This window comes from Oryctolagus cuniculus, chromosome 5 (genome assembly GCF_964237555.1).
Source record: "Oryctolagus cuniculus chromosome 5, mOryCun1.1, whole genome shotgun sequence".
Lineage (NCBI taxonomy): Eukaryota > Metazoa > Chordata > Mammalia > Lagomorpha > Leporidae > Oryctolagus > Oryctolagus cuniculus.
Window position 1 is genome coordinate 18,318,513 of NC_091436.1, and position 19,665 is coordinate 18,338,177.

Below are 19,665 nucleotides of genomic sequence, written 5' to 3' on the forward strand. Positions count from 1 at the left end.
AGTTTGTTGCATTTTCTTTTTGGTTGCAACATGCTGGAGCACATTACTGCCTATAAAACAGGATGCAGGAAGAACCAGTGCCTGAATCAGAGATAGCAAAATTATTGCAGAAACCCTTCTTCCAACAAAGCCAGGAACATTTTGAAGAACGAAGAGATTGAATCTTGAATAGGCAATAGGTTTCTGCCACAACTTTTCTCTGGTTGGTCTCATACTCATCTCCAGTCATTTCACGTAGGGTGGTTGTCTGTCAGTAGCCAGTTCACCTTTTTTTTTTTTAAATAAATATTTAGCTACATACATTTATTTGCTCAAGTTATAAATGAAAGACATGACTAAAAATTCAAAATTTTTCTGGTATATAGTATAAATTATACATACATAGTATCACAGCCTACTTAGGAAAAGGCTGTTAAATCATTTCATCTTTTTAAAGTCTTATCCACCACATTTAAATCTCTGGAAACAGTGGAACAGAAGAATTTGCTTAAATCCTCTTACATCTTATATCATATTACTTTGGATTAATTATATATGCCAACAGTCAAGTATTCAGGCCCTATGTCAACCTACTGCATTACTATATTACCAATGATAATGAAGTTTTGATGGGAATTTGAACCATCTGCAAAAAATGCATCAAAGCCATTGAATTTTTTTAACTTTTATTTAATAAATATGAATTTCCAAACTACAACTTTTGGATTATAGCGGCTTTTTCCCCCCATACCCTCCCTCCAACCCGCACCCATCCCATCTCCTACTCCTTCTCCTATCCTATTCACATCAAGATTCATTTTCAATTATCTTTATATATAGAAGATAATTTAGTATATATTAAGTAAAGATCTCAACAGTGTGCACCCACACAGAAACACAAAGTATAAAGTACTGTTAGTTCACCTGTTACTAAGCCATTTCTCATTTTAAAATATCATTTGAAATACTCAGTCCTCCAGAATAGGTAGTTGCCTGCCTTTTGAAAAATGAATGTCAGTATACTTTTTGCTTGTTAATGTATAATTTCTGTTACTGATAAAGGACAAGGAGTGGAAGAACACCACTAACATTTGAGCTCTATGCTTATGTACTTTATGTTTTGTTGTATTTTTTTTTTAAGATTTATTTATTTATTGAAAGGCAGAGAGAGAGAGAGAAGTCTTCGATCTGCTGGTTCATTCCCCAAATGACTGTAACAGCTAGAGCTAAGCCAGGAGCCAGGAGTTTCTTCCTGGGTCTCCCATGCAGGTGCAGGGGCCCAAGGACTTGGGCCATCTTCCACTGCTTTCCCAGGCCTTAGCAGAGGACTGGATTAGAAGTAGAGCTGCAGCCGGCGCCGCGGCTCACTAGGCTAATCCTCCACCTTGCAGCACAGGCACACTGGGTTCTAGTCCCGGTCGGGGAGCTGGATTCTGTCCCGGTTGCCCCTCTTCCAGGCCAGCTCTCTGCTGTGGCCAGGGAAGGCAGTGGAGGATGGCCCAAGACCTTGGGCCCTGCACCCGCATGGAAGACCAGGATAAGTACCTGGCTCCTGCCATCGGATCAGCGCGGTGCACCGGCCGCAACGCGCCAGCTGTGGCGGCCATTGGAGGGTGAACCAACGGCAAAAGGAAGACCTCTCTCTCTCTCTCTCTCTCTCTCTCTCACTGTCCACTCTGCCTGTCAAAAAAAGAAAAAAGAAAAAAGAAGAAGAAGTAGAGCTGCTAGATTCAACTGATGCCCCTGGGGGATGTGGCAGTTTTACCCGCTACACCACAGTGCTGGCCCCTGTATGTTTTTTAATTGAATCTTCACATCAATCCTGTGAGTTTATTATAGTTGAAGAAATGTTAAATAACTTTCTGTAGTTCAAGACATTTCAAAAGGGGAGCTGTTAGAACTCAAACTTGCTTTTTCCATATTATCTAATTTGAAGTATTCATCGCATAAACTCTTAGAGTTTAATAACCAGAACTATGCAATTCCTTTACTAGAGCTACAATATTTACTAAAATGCTATCGTGAAACAAAAAAATCATTTCCAATGTTTTGACTGATATCTTTTAACAATCTGATAGTTTTCTACTTATATCACAATGAAAAAAAGAATGAGAAATAATGAGAGTCATGTTACCAAGATTATATCCTGAAGAAGTTAATCCTGGAAGGAAATAGTAATATTTTATATAAAGGTGGAAACATTAGAAAGACATGACAGCTTGTTTTGTTTTATTTAGTAACTTGAAATTGTGTGGGGTTTTCTTGTCATTATAAACAGGACATTAATATTATGGTGTGAGGCCTTATTCTTCTTAATTGTGAATTTCTCCAGTGGAATTCAAAGTGCTGTTTTCCCTTATTATAAGATTTAAATTTTTTTTCTTGTTTTTAATCTTTGCTTAAGGATATGGTTATACAAGCTCTTCAAAAAACTAATAACAGAAGCATAGAAGCAGCAATTGAATTCATTAGTAAAATGAGCTATCAAGATCCTCGACGGGAGCAGATGGCTGCAGCAGCTGCCAGACCTATTAATGCCAGCTTGAAACCCGGTAATTCATCAGATGCTTTTTCTAGTCTCATCTCTTATTGTGTAGCTTTAAAATATAAGGTATATAGAGTCTTTGGTCTTGAAAATTGTTAAAAACATCCTAGTAAGTGAAAATCTCAAAATAATAATGTCACAGTGTTGTTACAAAATGAATTTGAGAGTAGTACCCTCCCATTTAAAACTTAATAGGTAATTATGATAAGCAGCAGTCAAGATTGAGAACTTTGAGGGGCACCCACTGGAAGACCTTGGTGAAGGCTCCTGCCTCCTGGCTTCGGCCTTGCCCATCCCTCAGCCATTGAAGATCTAGGGAGTGAACTAGTGAATTGAAGATTGATTTTCTCTCTCTGTCTCTCCCTGTCTCTCTCTGCAACTCTGCATTTCAAATAAATCTTAAAAATAACAACAGGGGCCAGCATTGTGGCTTGGTGGGCTAAGTCTCTGCCTATGGTGCTGGTATCCCATATGGGTGCCGGTTCTAGTCCTGGTTGCTCCTGTTTCCATCCAACTCTCTGCTTATGGCGTGGGAAAGTAGTAGAAGATGGCCTAAGTGCTTGGGCCCCTGCACCCAGGTGAGAGACCTGGAAAAAGCTCCTGGCTTCAAATCAGCTCAGCTCTGGCCATTACAGCCATTTGAGGAGTGAACCAGCAGTTGGAAAACCTTCCTTTCTTTCTCTGTCTTCCTCCCTCTGTAATTCTACTTCTCAATTAAATAAATAAAATCTTTATTAACAACAACAACAAAAAAATTAAGAACTTCTTGGTTGGCTATACTGCCACTAAAATAGATCCTTTTTCCCTCAAAATACTATCATTTAAACTGCTTTTTATATTTTTTTCATATTGTAAGAGCAAAATATGTTCATCTTAAAGATTTATTTATTTGAAAGAGTTACAGAGAGAAGGGGATATAAGGAGAGAGAGAGAGAGATCTTTTATCTGTTGGTTTACTCCCCAAATTACTTCAACAATGGGCTGGGCCAGGCTGAAGCCAGGAGCCAGGAGCTTGCTCTGGGTCTCCCATGTGGGTGCAGGGGCCCAAGCACATTAGCAGGGAGCTGGATCGGATGTCCGCATCACAGGCAGCAGCTTTACCCACTGTGCCGCATCGCCGGCCCCTCATCATAGAATATTCAGAAAGCAAATAAGTGAAAAGAAAACACCACTCTTACAATATTTTGGTATTTTTTTCCCAGTCTTTTTTCCTGTGGGAAACCTAAGTGTATTTATACGTGTGTATTTTGATTTTTGTTGTTTAAGCAAAAAAATAGGATCTTAGTAAAACCTACTTTTTTTCACTTAATATAACATGCGTGGCATTCCTTATTAAATGTTCTATGAAATAATTTTAATAGCCACATTCAATAAATTTATCACATATTTTGTTTAACCAACTCCCCATTTTTGGAGATGTGTCTCCTTTTGCCATTATAGATAGCAGTATAGTAGTAACCCTTGCACTCAGTCTTTGGACATACCTGTTGACTTCTACAAGTGAATTTTTAAAGACTCGCAAAAATTTTTTTCATAAGTATTCTGTATACAAAGGTGGTACTTAGTCTCCTTATCAGTTTGCTATGAGAATGCCTATATTTATAAAGCCTAGGTCTTATCCTTTTTATCTGCTTAATAGATGTGGAAATACTATATCTACATTTCTTTGGTCACTGGTGAGGTTGACTATTTGTTTATTGGTTATTTTTTTTTTTAAGATTTATTTATTTACTTGAGAGGCATAGTTACACTCAGAGAGAGAAGTCTTCCATTTGCTGGTTCACTCCCCAAATGGCCACAATGGCTGAAGCTGCACTGATCAGAAGCCAAAAGGCAAGAACCTCTTCTGGGTCTTCCATACAGGCACAGGTGCCCAAGCACTTGGGTCATCTTCTACTGCTTTCCTAGGCCATCAGCAGGTAGCTGGATCAGAAGTGGAGCGGCCAGGACTTGAACTGGTGCCCATATGGGATGCTGGTGCCACAGTTGGATGCTTAACCTACTATGCCATAGTGCTGAGCCCTAATAATTATTTTTTAATTGCCATTTTTTTAACTATTTGTTAATCTTGTGTTTCTCATTAATTTATAGGAAGTCTTTATTCTTTCTTTGATCAAACAATTTTTTTTTTTAATCAACAGCTGTTTCAGGCCCTTTTGTCATTGAGTAATTTCCTGCCCTTTGGTGGAACTTTTATTAAGGGAGACTGAATAACAGAAATACAGCTGCAATAATAGCTACATTAAGTGCGACTCAAGAAGGGGAGAGGTACATTGTACTGTAGACTCATAAGAGGGAATTTTTTTCTTTTTTTTAATCTGAGAGACAAGCAGGGAGGGGAGCTCCCATCTGCTGACCCATCCCCCAGGTGCCTGCACTGGCCAAAGCTGGGAACTGACCTATCACCAGCTGCATCCCAGAGTCTGCCTTAGCATGCAGCTAGAATCAGTAACTGTGTCAGAACTCAAACCCTAGTGATTTGATAGGCCAGGCTCCTGCCCCAGGGCAGAGTGTTGGTTGGTTGGTTGGTTGTTTTATTTTTTATTTTTTTAAGATTTATTTATTTATTTGTAAGTCAGAATTACACACACACACACACACACAGAGAGAGAGAGAGAGGGAGGGAGGGAGGGAGAGAGGTCTTCTACCCAATGGTTCACTCCCCAATTGGCTGCAATGGCCAGAGCTGCGCTGATCCAAAGCCAGGAGCCAGGAGCTTCTTCTAGATCTCCCATGCAGGCACAGGGGCCCAAGGACTTGGGCCATGCTCTGCTGCCTTCCCAGGCCATAGCAGAGAGCTGGATCAGAAGTGGAGCAGCCAGGTCTTGAACTGGTACCCATATGGGATGCCAGGGCATTAATCCACTGCACCACAATGCTGGCCCCAGTTGGTTGTTTTAACTCATTTATTTGAAAAGCAGAGAGAGAGGCAGGGACAGAGAGAGATACCTCCCATCTGCTCATTTACTGCCCCAATACCCACACCAGGATCAGACTAGTGCTGAAGCTGGGAGATAAGAACCCAGTCTAGTTCTCACAAGGAAATAGCAGAGACCCAGTTAGTTTAGCCGTTACCACTGCTAGGATCTGCACTACCAGGAAGTTTAAGTCAGGAGCCAGAGGCAGAACTCAAACCTATACACTCTGATAAGGGATACAGGGATCTTAACTTCCTTCCTGAAAGAGAAATTTTTAACTACTCCAGTAGATCAGAGAAAACTTTCCTAAGAAACTAATTGTAGAGCTGAAATCTGATATAAAAATAAGGGTTAGTAGGGATGGGTTTAGTGAGGAAGAGTGTTTGTATGCATGACTCCTTTGGCAAGTTTTCAAACCACAAAGAAATGAAATACTTGGGGGACCAGTGTTGTGGGACATTGGGTTAAGCTACTGCTTGCAATCCCAGCACATCTGATGTGAGTGCAGGTTTGAGTGGCTACTCCACTTCCAATCTAACTCCCTCCTGATGCACCTGGAAAGGCAGAGGGCATTGGCTCAAGTTCTTGAGCGCCTGTTGCCTACATGGGAGACCTGATTCAAGTTTGGAGCTCCTGGGTTTGGCCTGGAGCAACACCAGCCATTGAAACCATTTGGGGAGTGAACCAATAGATGGAAGATATCTCTTTCCCTATCTCTCCCTCTCTCCCTCTCTCTCTCTGAAACTCTGTCTTAGAAAGAAAGAAAGAAAGAAAGAAAGAAAGAAAGAAAGAAAGAAAGAGAGAGAGAGAGAGAGAGAGAGAGAGAGAGAGAGAGAGAGAGAGAGAGAGAGAGAAAAGAAAGAAAAGGAAGGAAGGAAGGAAGGAAGAAAGAAATTAAATGGCTGGAATACTGACAACAAGAGTATGAGATGTGACTGGAGAAGTCCATAGAGGCCTAACTATGCAGGACTGTTTTATTATTTATTTCTGTCCTAAGAACAGCAGGAAGTTAGAGATGTGTTTCAAACTGGGTAATAATGTGATTACATTTGTGTTTCAAAGAGATGGCTGCAGTGACTGAGAATGGATTGGAGAGGAGCAAAGGAAGATAGGAGGATAGGCTTGATAGGAGATATGATGGTTTTGTGGCAGATGCAGGTAATCTGGACTTGGGAGATGGCAGTGCAGGAAAATGAGTGCTTTAACAGAAATGGGAGCAGGAAAATTGACAAGGACTTGGTAGTAGATCACATATGGGGTTTAATGATGGAGAAGGATGACTGTTAAGCTTTCGGCTTAGAAATATGGATGACGATAGCCAACATTAAGAAAGGGTTGGATTGGAGAACAGGATTTAATGAGAAAGATCGTAAGTCTTAGACACTAGCCAGACACTTGCCTCAAGGGAGAGAAGTTGAATTAGGTTCATTGTTATTTAAGTGAAGATCTCAAGTAGGAACTGTGTGTGTATGTATGTGTGTACACGCACATGTGCACGTGCAATTGCACATGCACCATATTTATGAAATAGGTCACCTAAGGGTGATAACATAGACAAAGATGACAAGATACCCTAGAACAAAACCTTAAAAAAATTCAATGAAATTTTTGAAAGGCAGAGAAAGGGAAATAGATAAAGTACTCCCATCCACTGGTGTACTCCCCAAATGCCTACTAGGAAACAAGGCTAGGGGACAGAACTTCGGAGCTAGGAACCCAATCCAGATCTCCCACATGAGTGGCAGGAACCAACCACTTGAGCCATCATCATTGTTTCTCAGAGTCTGCACAAGCAAAAGCTGGAGTTAGGAGCCAGAGCCAGGCATCAAACCAAGCATTCCGATATGGGATACTGGCATCCCAACTACCAGACTGTGTGCCTACCCTCCCAGCCTATTACTTCATAGCTGGTTGAAGAAGATAAGTCTGCAAAGGAGGCAGAAAGAATTAGGTACAGGGAGAGAAAAAACCCAGTAAGGTTTTTAGTGCCTCAGAAGCCAACGGAAGACAATGTTTCAAGAAAGGGAATACATGGTCAAAAATGCCAAGTACTATAGAGAAAAAGAGATCAACAAGGTGAGAACTAGAAAACACAGTGTTGCTTTAATGACGTGGTGTATTAGTTTGATAGGTTTGCCATAGCAAAATGCCACAGACTGAGCAGCTTAAAAAATAAAGGTTTGTTTTTTCATAGTTTTAGAGCCTCCAAGGTTAAGTTGCCAGCAGTGTCTTCTGAGGCCTCCTTGGCTTGCAGGGGGCTGTAGTCTCACTGTATCTTCACATGGTTGTCCCTCAGTTTGTACATGAGTTGTCCTCTTCTGTCTCTCTGTGTTTGTGTGTAGTGTGTGTTTGTCCAGATTTCCTCTTACAGGAACACAGGTCATATTACATTAGAATCTACCCTGATGACCTCCTTGAACCTCAGTTACTAAATACAGCCACATTTTGTGGTACTGGGGGTTAGAACAGAGTTCTTCATATCACCCTTGTGGTAACTTGAATCTGTCTGTCATGGGAATGTAATACCAATTGGAGTGGGTTAAGGAATAAATGGGATGAGAGAGCAAAGAACAGTGTCATTGACAGCTCTTTGAGAAGTTTCTGTTTGACAGGAGGGTGAGGATATTAACGAGTAGTGTTTCTCAAACACTAATATATGGTGAAGATCTTGGATTCTTAAAAAAATGTCTGATTAATCATGAGTTAATTTGTAAAGTACAGTAAAAATGAATTATCAGGAAATTTTAACATTTAAAATGTTATATAAAATATAAGTTCAAATATTCTATTATATTTAACAGACATAAGATTAGTTTTGTCAAATTTACAGTTTCTCAGTTCTGGGACTGGTGTCTTGCATAGCAAGTTAAGCTGCCACTTGCAATGCTGGCATCCCATATCAAGAGTGCCAGTTTGAATTCAGCTGCTTTGCTTCCAATCCAGCTTTCTACTAATGTACCTTGGAAGACAACAGAAAATGGCCCAGGGGCCGGTGCTGTGGCACAGCAGGTTAAAGCCCTGGCCTGAAGCACCGGCATCCCATATGGGCACCGGTTCTAGTCCCAGCTGCTCCTCTTCCGATCCATCTCTCTGCTATGGCCTGGGAAAGCAATAGAAGATGGCCCAAGCCTGCACCCATGTGGGAGACCCAGAAGAAGCTTCTGGCTCCTGACTTCGGATCAGTGCAGTTCTGGCCGTTGCGGCCATCTGGAGAGTGAACCAGTGGATGGAAGCGCTCTCTCTCTCTGTCTCTACCTCTTTCTGTAACCCTGTCTTTCAAATAAATAAAATAAATCTTAAAAAAAAAAAAAAAAAAAAAGGAAAAAGAAAATGGCCCAAATACTTGGGTCCCTGCTACCCATGTGGGGGTCTGTGATGGAGTTTCTGACTCCTGGCTTCTGCCTGGCCCAGATCTGGCTGTTGTACCCATTTGGAAAATGAACCAGAGGATGGAAGATTTCTCTGTCTTAAAAAATTAAATGCTGGGGCTGGCACTGTGGCATAGTAGGTCAAGCCTCTACCTATGGTGCCAGCATCCCATATGGGAACTGGTTCATCTCCCTCTGCCTCTCTTCCAATCCAGCTCTCTGTCAATGGCCTGGGAAAGCAGTAGAACATGGCCCAAGCACTTGGGCCCCTGCACCCATGTGGGAGACCTGGAAAAAGCTCTGACTCTTAGCTTGAGATCAGCCTAGGTCTGGCCATTGCGGCCACTTGGGGAGTGAACCAGCAGATGGAAGACCTCTCTCTCTGTCTCTCCATCTCTCTGCCTGTAACTCTGCCTCTCAAATACATAAATGTTTTTTAAAAATTGGATACCTTGAGAACATAAACATTTTCTCAAATTCTTACTGTGAATTTTCCATATTTACCTCATCATAGGCCACTATCAATTTGTGGATCAGTACCAGATACTTTGAGGCAGACTTCTAAATGAAAATGCAGAGAGAGTTTGTTTTCTTATTGTTTTTAATAGGAAAGGACTTGAATATATTTAAAAGATTTGAAGATTCCAGTTAATAGGATGAAATTAATATTCAAAAGAGAAGGCTCATCAGCTGTGTGGCATAGTGGATAATGCTGCCATCTGCAACACCAGCATCCCATATGGTTCACGTCCTGGCTGCTTCACTTCAACCCAGCTAATGTGCCTAGGAAAGCAGGAGAAGATAGCCAGAGTGCTTGGGCCTCTGCACCCATGTGGAAGACCTGGAAGAAGCTCCTGGCTCCTGGCTCCTGGCTTCAGACCAACTCAGCTCTTGCCGTTGCAGCTATTTGGGGGAGTGAACCAGTATATAGAAGATTTCTGTCTCTTTCTGTCTCCCCTCCCCCTATAAACTCTGCCTTTGAAATAAACAAGTCTTACAGAGAGAGAAAATCAGATCCAAAGCACTGGATGAGGGATTGTTAGCCCTAGGTGGAAATGGGACCAGTCTTCTGCCCTAAGCAAAGCAAACAGGCTGAGGTTATATGGGGAAGATAGCAGGTTAACTTTTTGATATCTTCTGTTTCCTCTGAAGTAGAAAATGTCATTTACTGAGAGTTCTGGGTGAGGAACAGAGCAGGCAGTCATAGAGACTAAGAAGTAGAAGGGAGCTTACTTCAGCAGCACATTTATTAAAACTGGAACAATGCAGAGAGGATTAGCATGCCCCTGCCCAATGAACTGGGGTCTTCTCCCATACATTGATTCACTGAATCCTTATTTGTATTTTAGAGAAGAATGTAAATTTAAAAAATTATCCCTCAAAAAGAAACAAACAGTAAGTTTTCCTGGGGATGCTGGTTATGAATTTATAGTAGGATCGGTCTGCCCATGATCATGAATTTATAGTCTACTGGTCTGTCTGTGATGTTACCTTTTCTAGTAGGAAGGAAAGAAAATAGATAGCTACAATTACCCATGACTGACGTTGTACTAAACAAGTGCTCAGTATGATAGATGATATTGCTATAAGGGTTGGTAAAATCCTTAATCACAGTATATTTCTGCTTTTCCTTCAGTAGCTTCTCTTTCCTTCCCCCACTCTTCTCCCTGTTAGATTGCATGTAGTACCACTCTTTCCCTCATTTATGGGTCTCTATCATCTGAGCTCATATCTCCTCAGGGGAGCCTTTTCTGGCTGCAAGGTCTCGTCGTTTTCTGTCCTCCTGTTACTCGCTCATCATTTGTTTCACACATATGGAATTTATCACACTCTGAAGTTATCTTTTTTTTTTTTTTTTAAGGATTTGTCTGCTTTTTTTAAAAGGCAGAGTTACAGAGAGAAAGAGAAAGGCAGAGGGAGATCTCCCCAAATTGGCACAATGGCCAGGTCTGGGCCACACCAAAGCCAGCAACCAAGAACTTCATCTGGGTCTCCCACACAGGTAGCAGGGGCCCAAGTACCTGGGCCATCTTCTGCTGCTTTCCCGGAGACATTAACAGAGAGCTGGATCAGAAATGGAGCAATGAGGACTTGAACTGGCACCCATATGGGATGTTAGCATCACAGATGGTGGCCCAACCTGATACATCATAACACCAGCCCCATACTTTGGTTATTTATTTATTTGTTTATTGTCTCCTCCCCCAAGAATATGGCTTCAATAGGGATATTATCTTATTCAGCAATGTATTTGGATTGCTTGGGGCAGGGACTGGCATAGAGTAAATACTCAACAGATATTTAAGAAACAACTAGAAAAGAGAGGAGAAAAGGGATACAGAGAGAAGAAAGAAGTGGAAGACTATGGGTTAAATTGGATAAATTATTCCCCCCAAAAAAGGAAGACTGATGAAGCAGGGGATTAATCTTGGAGATCTTGATGAGGTTGAAGAACTTTGTAGCAGGAGCAAACAAAAAAAGAGAAGTCATGATCTGAGAGTATAAGCCTTAAATTTGTGAAAGAAGAGGGTGCGTGGATGAAACCACAACTTGAATTATGATCTGGAAGGTGATACTAGCAGTGGAGTAGAAGAGGGGGAAGGGAGCTGAGAGATGAGGGCAATGAGTGGCTCATCTATGTGGGTGCAGCTGGCTTGCTTAGGGTAGGTCAGTTGCCAAAGTTGTGGATGAATGAGAAAGAGTGAGTAGGAGCTCATGGGATAAGAGGAATGAATGTGCTCTCCTAGCGTGGGCATCACAAGACCTGGCTTTTTTTTTTCCCCCAAAGAAATATTTTATTTAATGAGTACATATTTCATAAGTACAACTTGAGGAATATAGTGATTCTCCCCACCATACCCACCCTCCCACCCCCACTCTAACCCATCCTCCTCCCTCTCCCATTTCCAGTCTCATTCTCCATTAAGGTTCATTTTCAATGCACTCTATTGGATGTGAGGGTGATCTGGCTGCAACATCTGTCACCCCATTGATCGCCAGGGTTGATTCAGCTGATCTGGCTGGCTGGGCGGGTGTCCCCTTCCTCCCTCACCGCTCCATGTGCATCCCTCCTGAAGCTGTCTCTCCCTCTCCTTCTCTCTCTCTATAAGTTCGACTTTCAAATAAAGAAATAAATATTTTAAAAAAATAGAAAAAAACTAAATGTTCATTAATCAGAAAACTGACTATATTAACAGGGTACAATCATACGGGAAAAAAACCATATTTTTTTAAGGAATACAAATTTCATAAGGACAAGTTTAGGAATATACTTACTCTTCCCACCAAAAAAACCATATTTTTAAAAAGTAAAGCACCATTTCATGTGCTGCTGATATAGTCTTTACTTTTTTAAATGAAAAAAGCCAGGCATGGTAGTTTTTATAAAAAGTATACTATGAATTTATATATCTCTCAGGTAACTTCCTGATAACATTGGTGACTTTTGAAGGAGATTTTTGGATTAAGGATGGAAACTGGTATCATTTTGAACCATGAAAATGTATTACCTAGTCAAAAACTAAATTTTAAAAGACAAGCTACTTATCAAAATTTTTCGTTAATTTTTTGCTAAATAAGTTAATTAACATATATTACCTCACATTCTTGACCACTTTTTGTTTTGAGAACAATTAACATTTACTCTAACAATTTTCAAGTATGCAAATACTGTTAAGCAGAGTCACCATGTTGTATAACATCTCTTGAACTTACTCATATTTTTAATTCTTTTTTTTAAAGATTTTTTTTTAAATTTATTTGAAAGGTAAAGTTACAGAGAAAGAGGGAGGGACAGAGAGAGAGAGGTCTTCCATCTGCTCGTTCACTCTCCAGATGGCCACAGTGATTGGGGCTGGGCCAGGTCAAAGCCAGGAGCCAAGAGTTCTTCAGGGTCTCCCACATGAATGCAGGAGCCCAAGTACATGGGCCGTCTTCCACTGTTTTCCCAGGCATATTAGCAAGGAGCTAGATAGGAAATGGAGCAGCCAGGACTGGAACCGGTGCCCCTATGGGACACCGGTGATGCAGGCAGCAGCTTAACCCACTATGCCACAATTCTGGCTCCCTTCTTTTTAATTCTTGAAAGAGAATTGAGTATCATTTTTCAGTATCAGAATTCCGAACTAAATTCTTCCGAAATAAAAGGTTAAAAACATGTTTTTCTTTTCTCTCTTTTATGAAGGAAGTGTGCAACAACCTATTAACCGCAAGCAAAGCTGGAAAGGTTCTAAGGAATCCTTAGTTCCTCAGAGACATGGCACAGCACTAGGAGACAGTGTGGCTTATCGTTCTGAAAGTCCCAACTCACAGACGGATGTAGGAAGACCTTTGTCTGGATCCGGTTTAACAGCATTTGCTCAAGCTCACCCTAGCAATGGACAGAGAGTGAACCCCCCACCACCTCCTCAAGTAAGGAGTGTCACTCCACCACCACCTCCAAGAGGTACAACTCCACCTCCCCCTTCGTGGGAACCAAACTCTCAAACTAAGCGCTATTCTGGGAATATGGAATACGTAATCTCTCGAATCTCTCCTGTTCCCCCTGGGACCTGGCAGGAGGGCTATCCTCCACCACCTCTTAACACTTCCTCCATGAGTCCTCCTAGTCAGGGGCAGAGAGCAGTTAGTTCTGTTCCTGTGGGCAGGCAGCCAATCATCATGCAGAGTTCTAACAAATTTAACTTTCCCCCAGGGAGGCCTGGAATTCAGAATGGTAGTGGTCAGACTGATTTTATGATCCACCAAAATGTTGTCCCTGCCAGTGCTGTGAGTAGGCAGCCACCTCCTCCATATCCTCTGACCCCTACAAATGGACAAAGCTCTTCTACTTTACAAACAGGGGGGTCTGCTGCTCCTTCATCATATACAAATGGAAGTATTCCTCAGTCTATGATGGTGCCAAACAGAAACAGTCATAACATGGAACTCTACAACATTAATGTACCTGGACTACAGACAACGTGGCCTCAGTCATCTTCTGCTCCAACCCAGTCATCCCCAAGCAGTGGGCATGAGATCCCTACCTGGCAACCTAACATACCAGTGAGGTCAAATTCTTTTAATAATCCATTAGGAAATAGAGCAAGTCACTCTACTAATTCTCAGCCATCAGCTACAACAGTCACTGCGATTACACCAGCTCCTATTCAACAGCCTGTGAAAAGCATGCGTGTATTAAAACCAGAGTTACAGACTGCTTTAGCACCTACCCACCCTTCTTGGATACCACAACCAATTCAGACTACTCAAACCAGTCCGTTTTCTGAGGGTACCACTTCAAATATGACCGTTATGGCACCTGTTGCTGAAGCTCCAAACTATCAAGGTCCACCACCACCTTATCCAAAACATCTGCTGCACCAGAACCCACCTGTTCCCCCATATGAATCAATCAATAAGTCTAGCAAAGAGGATCAGCCTATCTTGCCCAAGGAAGACGAGGGTGAAAAGAGTTATGAAAGTGTTGATAATGGAGATAAAGAAAAGAAACAGATCACAACTTCACCTATCACTGTTAGGAAAAACAAGAAAGATGAAGAGCGAAGGGAATCTCGGATTCAAAGTTATTCTCCCCAGGCATTTAAATTCTTTATGGAGCAACACGTAGAAAATGTGCTCAAATCCCATCAGCAACGTCTACATCGTAAAAAACAATTAGAGAACGAAATGATGCGGGTAAAACCTTTTAAAATACTACTTTTGTACTTGATCATCTGTTGCCTTGGTTGTACTCCAGGACTTTCCTTTCTTATAGCTGAATAAAATATATTATCAATTATTTGAAAATGAGTAAATGGTACAGGCGTTTGGCCTATTAGGTCTGTTGCTTGCTAGGATGCCTGTGTCCCAAATTGGAGCACCTGGGTTTGACTTCCTGCTCTGGCTCCTGATTCTAGCTTCCTGCTGATGTAGATGCCAGGAGGCAGTGGTGATACTATAGTAACTGGGTTCTTGCCAGCCATTTGGGAACCCCTGATCCTGAATTGAGATCAGCTTTGTCCTATGCCATCCCTACCCTTACATGCATTTGAGGAGTGAACCAGCAGATGAGAGTGTTCTCTCCTTTTCTGTCTCTGAAATAGGTTAAAAAATAATAAGAGTAATAATAATAATAGTAATAATTTTAAAGTAAATTTTAAGATTTTTGATTATAGTATTTTACTATTTCTAGATTTATTCTGAATTTCCTATAATAAAGTTATTGTATAAATTAAGACAAATATAATTTACAGTAGTATACAGATTTAGTGCATAATACCTTTATATGGAAATTGGAGCAAGGATTCTTTTCTAGGTTTTATATATTATTTTCAAACATTTAAAAATAAGCTAGAAATACCTAGGTCACCTCTGTTTATTTATCTTATAGAGAGGGAGATGGACAGAGCTCCCATCTACTGGTTCACTCCCCACCATGCTTGCAACAAACTGGGCTGTGCCATGTCTAAAGCTGGTATCCAGAAAATCAGCCCAGGTCTCTACTTGGGTGGCAGGAAACCAGTTATTTGAGTGATCCTCACTGCCTACTAGGGTTCACAATAGCAGGATGCTGGTGTTAGGAGCAAGAACTAGAAATCAAACCCTTGTCCTGCAGCGTGGGATCCAGGCATCTTAACTGCTGTCTCAACCCCTGGGCTAAATACCTGCACCCTGGGTCACCTCTTCGTAGATTTATGAACATTTCTTTTTACTTGTAACTTTTTGAATTTGTAAGTTTGTTCATCACATATGTCTTGCTAGAAAGTGTCAGAGACATTTCCCTTCAGTTATTTCTTCCTTCTAATTTCATTTTTACAATGTACTAGAGAAAAATGTGCTGAAATTAAGTTAAAATGTTCTTAAAAGGAAATTGGAGGGCCGGCGCCGCAGCTCACTAGGCTAATCCTCTGCCTTGCGGCGCCGGCACACCGGGTTCTAGTCCCGGTCGGGGCGCCGGATTCTGTCCCGGTTGCCCCTCTTCCAGGCCAGCTCTCTGCTGTGGCCAGGGAGTGCAGTGGAGGATGGCCCAAGTGCTTGGGCCCTGCACCCCATGGGAGACCAGGATAAGCACCTGGCTCCTGGCTCCTGCCATCGGATCAGCGCGGTGCGCCGGCCGCAGCGCGCTGGCCGCGGCAGCCATTGGAGGGTGAACCAACGGCAAAAGGAAGACCTTTCTCTCTGTCTCTCTCTCTCTCTCTCACTGTCCACTCTGCCTGTCATAAAAAAAAAAAAAAAGAAAGAAAGAAATTGGAATTAATAAGCACTCAGATTAATTTGTGTTGTGATTCCAATAGATTTCTTCACAGGATCATCATTGTTGTCATATGCTCAGAGTTGTAATCTTAGATCTATCACTCAAAAATCCAAGAAGCTTAAAGTTATAACTAAACTTCTGTGCATACTTCAGAGAGCCATTCTTTTTAAATATTTTCCAAATCTGATTTTATAGCACAATATTGTTATTCCTGCCATAAGTTGAATTTTGTTGAGGAAAAATGTCCTGATAATCTCTAAGGTTTTTCCATATTTTAGCTCTTAGGATTTCTTACTAAAGTCTGTCTGTATGTATTTTCTTAGTTTATTTTTCCTTTTTCCTCTTCACTTTCACTAATAGCTGATTTAAACTTTTATGGTGTTGGAAGCTTTGCTGACCTCTGTAGCCTCCATTACTGTATAGACAAGTAAGATTTTAAGAGAAACAGTTCTATACTAAGTCTGGCATGCCATCCTTAAAAGATTTTGCATGCAAGTATGCATCCTAACAAAAGCATGGGGTACTGTCTTTTAGTTAGTTTTGCATTTCTAGAATTAGACTACTCTTCCAACTGAATTCCTTTTCTATTTAAACTCTGTAATTAGCTCTTTATTAAGCTGCCAAAAAAGACTGCCTCACTTCTAAATCTAGGTATTCTATATCTTATTGAAGTTGACTTTTGTTTTTATCTGGTTTTTGATATCTTCATAAGTTACCCTATTTTTTGAAATATCCAAAAATATTTAAAAGATACCCTGTTACCATACAGGTTGTCCCCTTCAAATGAAGTGATGGACAATGACTCTCATTCTAATTCCAGTGCTCTGAGGAAGAAAAAAGACTGAATGAGTATTGTGTATTTATGGAAAATGGGAAGAGGCTGATAGAATAGAGAAGGCATTCTTTTGTTGTTCTTGATACACCAGGTTTTTAAGAACAAATGTTTGGAGTATGAGAATTTCTTTTTTATGAGGGGAAGAAAGATTTGAGGGTCAGATATTCTTCAAAGAGAAATATTTAGTGAAGGCAAGCTAGTCCTAGAATTTGGGATGACTGCATGGAGAGAGAGATGTGAATGCACGTTAACAGACGTTTGTTTGTTGCACACTGTGAACATTTTCTGAGTGTATTAGAGAAGAGTAGAAAGCTAACTATTGGTATCCTCTTCTCCTGAATTGCCACAGCTGAATTCACATATATATTCACTTACCTTAGACATCTTGTTAACTGTTTCTTAAGCTGCACTTTTGATCATTAATTTTCTCAGAAATATATTACAGATTTCTAACATGCTTTATTAAAAATTATAATGCATTTAACCTTTAAAATATATGCCTGAGTTTTTTTCCAAGTTGTTTCTTAAGATTTAATGTTAAAAAAGAAAATTCCTCATATAACATCCAGTTTATTTGCCTAGGTTGGATTGTCTCAAGATGCCCAGGACCAAATGAGAAAGATGCTTTGCCAAAAAGAATCTAATTACATCCGTCTTAAAAGGGCTAAAATGGACAAGTCTATGTTTGTGAAGATTAAGACACTAGGAATAGGAGCGTTTGGTGAAGTCTGTCTAGCAAGAAAAGTAGATACTAAGGCTTTGTATGCAACAAAAACTCTTCGAAAGAAAGATGTTCTGCTTCGAAACCAAGTTGCTCATGTTAAAGCTGAGAGAGATATTCTGGCTGAAGCTGACAATGAGTGGGTCGTTCGTTTATATTATTCATTCCAAGATAAGGACAATTTATATTTTGTAATGGACTACATTCCTGGGGGTGACATGATGAGCCTATTAATTAGAATGGGCATCTTTCCAGAAAATCTGGCGCGATTCTATATAGCAGAACTTACCTGTGCAGTTGAAAGTGTTCATAAAATGGGCTTTATTCATAGAGATATTAAACCTGATAACATTTTGATTGATCGTGATGGTCACATTAAATTGACTGACTTTGGCCTCTGCACTGGCTTCAGATGGACACATGATTCTAAGTACTATCAGAGCGGTGAGTAAACTCAGAAAATTTAATTTTTTCGTAATACTGGGGTGGATTTACTGGAATGAATGTTTGGCATAGGGTTAAGACACAGCTGGGACACGTGCATCCCTTATCTGAGTGCCTGGGTTCAAATCCCAGCTGTGTTCCCAATTCCAGCTTCATGCTGATACACACCCTGGGAGGCAGCAGGTGATGGCTCAGGTTGTTGCTGGGTCACTGGTACCCTCATGGGAGGGCTTGCCTGGCCCAGCCCTGCCGTCAAAGGCATTCGGGGGAATGAACCAGCAGATAGGAGCTCTATCTGTATCTGTCTCGCAAATAAAAATAAATTATAAAAATTTTAAAATAATGTGATTTGCTTATGCATTGAATATGTAAGATAGTACTTTTTAACTGGATGGGAACCGGAAGACTTGGATCTGGTCTTGACTCTGATAGGTAAACTTGGGTGAATTCTTAGGCACTTGTTATATTATATATATTATATATGTATTATATAATGAAAGTATGTTAGATTTGATGATTTTTTTTTTTTTGACAGGCAGATTTAGACAGAGAGAAAGGTCTTCCTTTCCGATGGTCACCCCTCAAATGGCCGCTACGGCCAGCACTGCGCCGATCCAAAGCCAGGAGCCAGGTGCTTCCTCCTGGTCTCCCTTGCGGGTGCAGGGCCCAAGGGTTTGGGCCATCCTCCACTGCCCTCCCAGGCCACAGCAGAGAGCTGGACTGGAAGAGGAGCAACCGGGACAGAATCCGGCACCCCAACCAAGGCTAGAACCCGGGGTGCCAGCGCTGCAGGTGGAGGATAAGCCAAGTGAGCCACGGTGCCAGCCCCGATGATTTTTTAATATACTTTTTTTAAAAGATTTATTTATTTGAAAGGCAGAATTACAGAGAGGCAGAGGCAGAGAAAGCGAGAGCGAGAAAGAGAGAGAGAGGTCTTCCATCCACTGGTTCACTCCCCAAATGGCCATAACGGCTGGAGCTGGGCCTATCCGAAGCCAGGGACCAGGAGCTTCTTCCAGCTCTCCCACGCAAGTGCAGGGTCCTAATGACTTAGGCCATCCTCTCCTGCTTTCCTAGGTCATAGCAGAGAACCAGATCAGAAGTGGAGCAGCCAGGACTTGAACTGTTGCCCATCTGGGATGCTGGCTCTGTAGGTGGTGGTTTTTACCTGCTATGCCACAGCACCGGCCCCAGATTTGATGATTTCTATGTATTACTAACACTTCTGAGTTTATAAAATTTAATTTTTAAATATGGCAAATAAGTTAAAAAAAAAAAAGATTTACTTATTTATTTGAAAGGCAGAGTTACAGAGAGAGGGAGAGAGAGAGTTCTTCCATCCACTGGATCACTCCTCAAATGGCCACAGTGGCCAGGGCTGGTCCAGGCCGGAGCCAGGAGCTTCTTCCAGGTCTCCCATGTGGATAAAGGGGCCCAAGTATTTGGGCCATCCATCAGTGCTTTTCCAGGAGCATGAGCAGGAAGCTGGATTGGAAGTGGAGCAGCCAGGACTCAAATCTGCATCCATATGAGATGCTGGTGTCTCAGGCGACAGCTTTACCCACTACAACACAGCACCAGCCCCTGTTGATAACTTTTGAAGTTCTTCCATGTTAATACA

At 41.3% G+C, this 19,665-nt stretch overlaps 1 protein-coding gene across 3 annotated transcripts in view; it reads left to right on the forward strand.

The window, feature by feature from the left end:
• The window catches only part of LATS1 (large tumor suppressor kinase 1), a 61,770-nt gene that overhangs the window by 23,269 nt on the left and 18,836 nt on the right, over window positions 1–19,665 (forward strand). For 2 of the 3 annotated variants that reach the window (XM_070073424.1, XM_002722434.5), the window contains 3 exons: window positions 2,384–2,531; window positions 12,994–14,486; window positions 17,462–18,044. In XM_070073424.1, the coding sequence (XP_069929525.1) occupies window positions 2,387–2,531; window positions 12,994–14,486; window positions 17,462–18,044 (2,221 nt within the window). In that variant the 5' untranslated portion in view covers window positions 2,384–2,386. The remainder of the gene's footprint in view (window positions 1–2,383; window positions 2,532–12,993; window positions 14,487–17,461; window positions 18,045–19,665) is intronic. The other variant, XM_070073425.1, reaches the window with a different exon arrangement.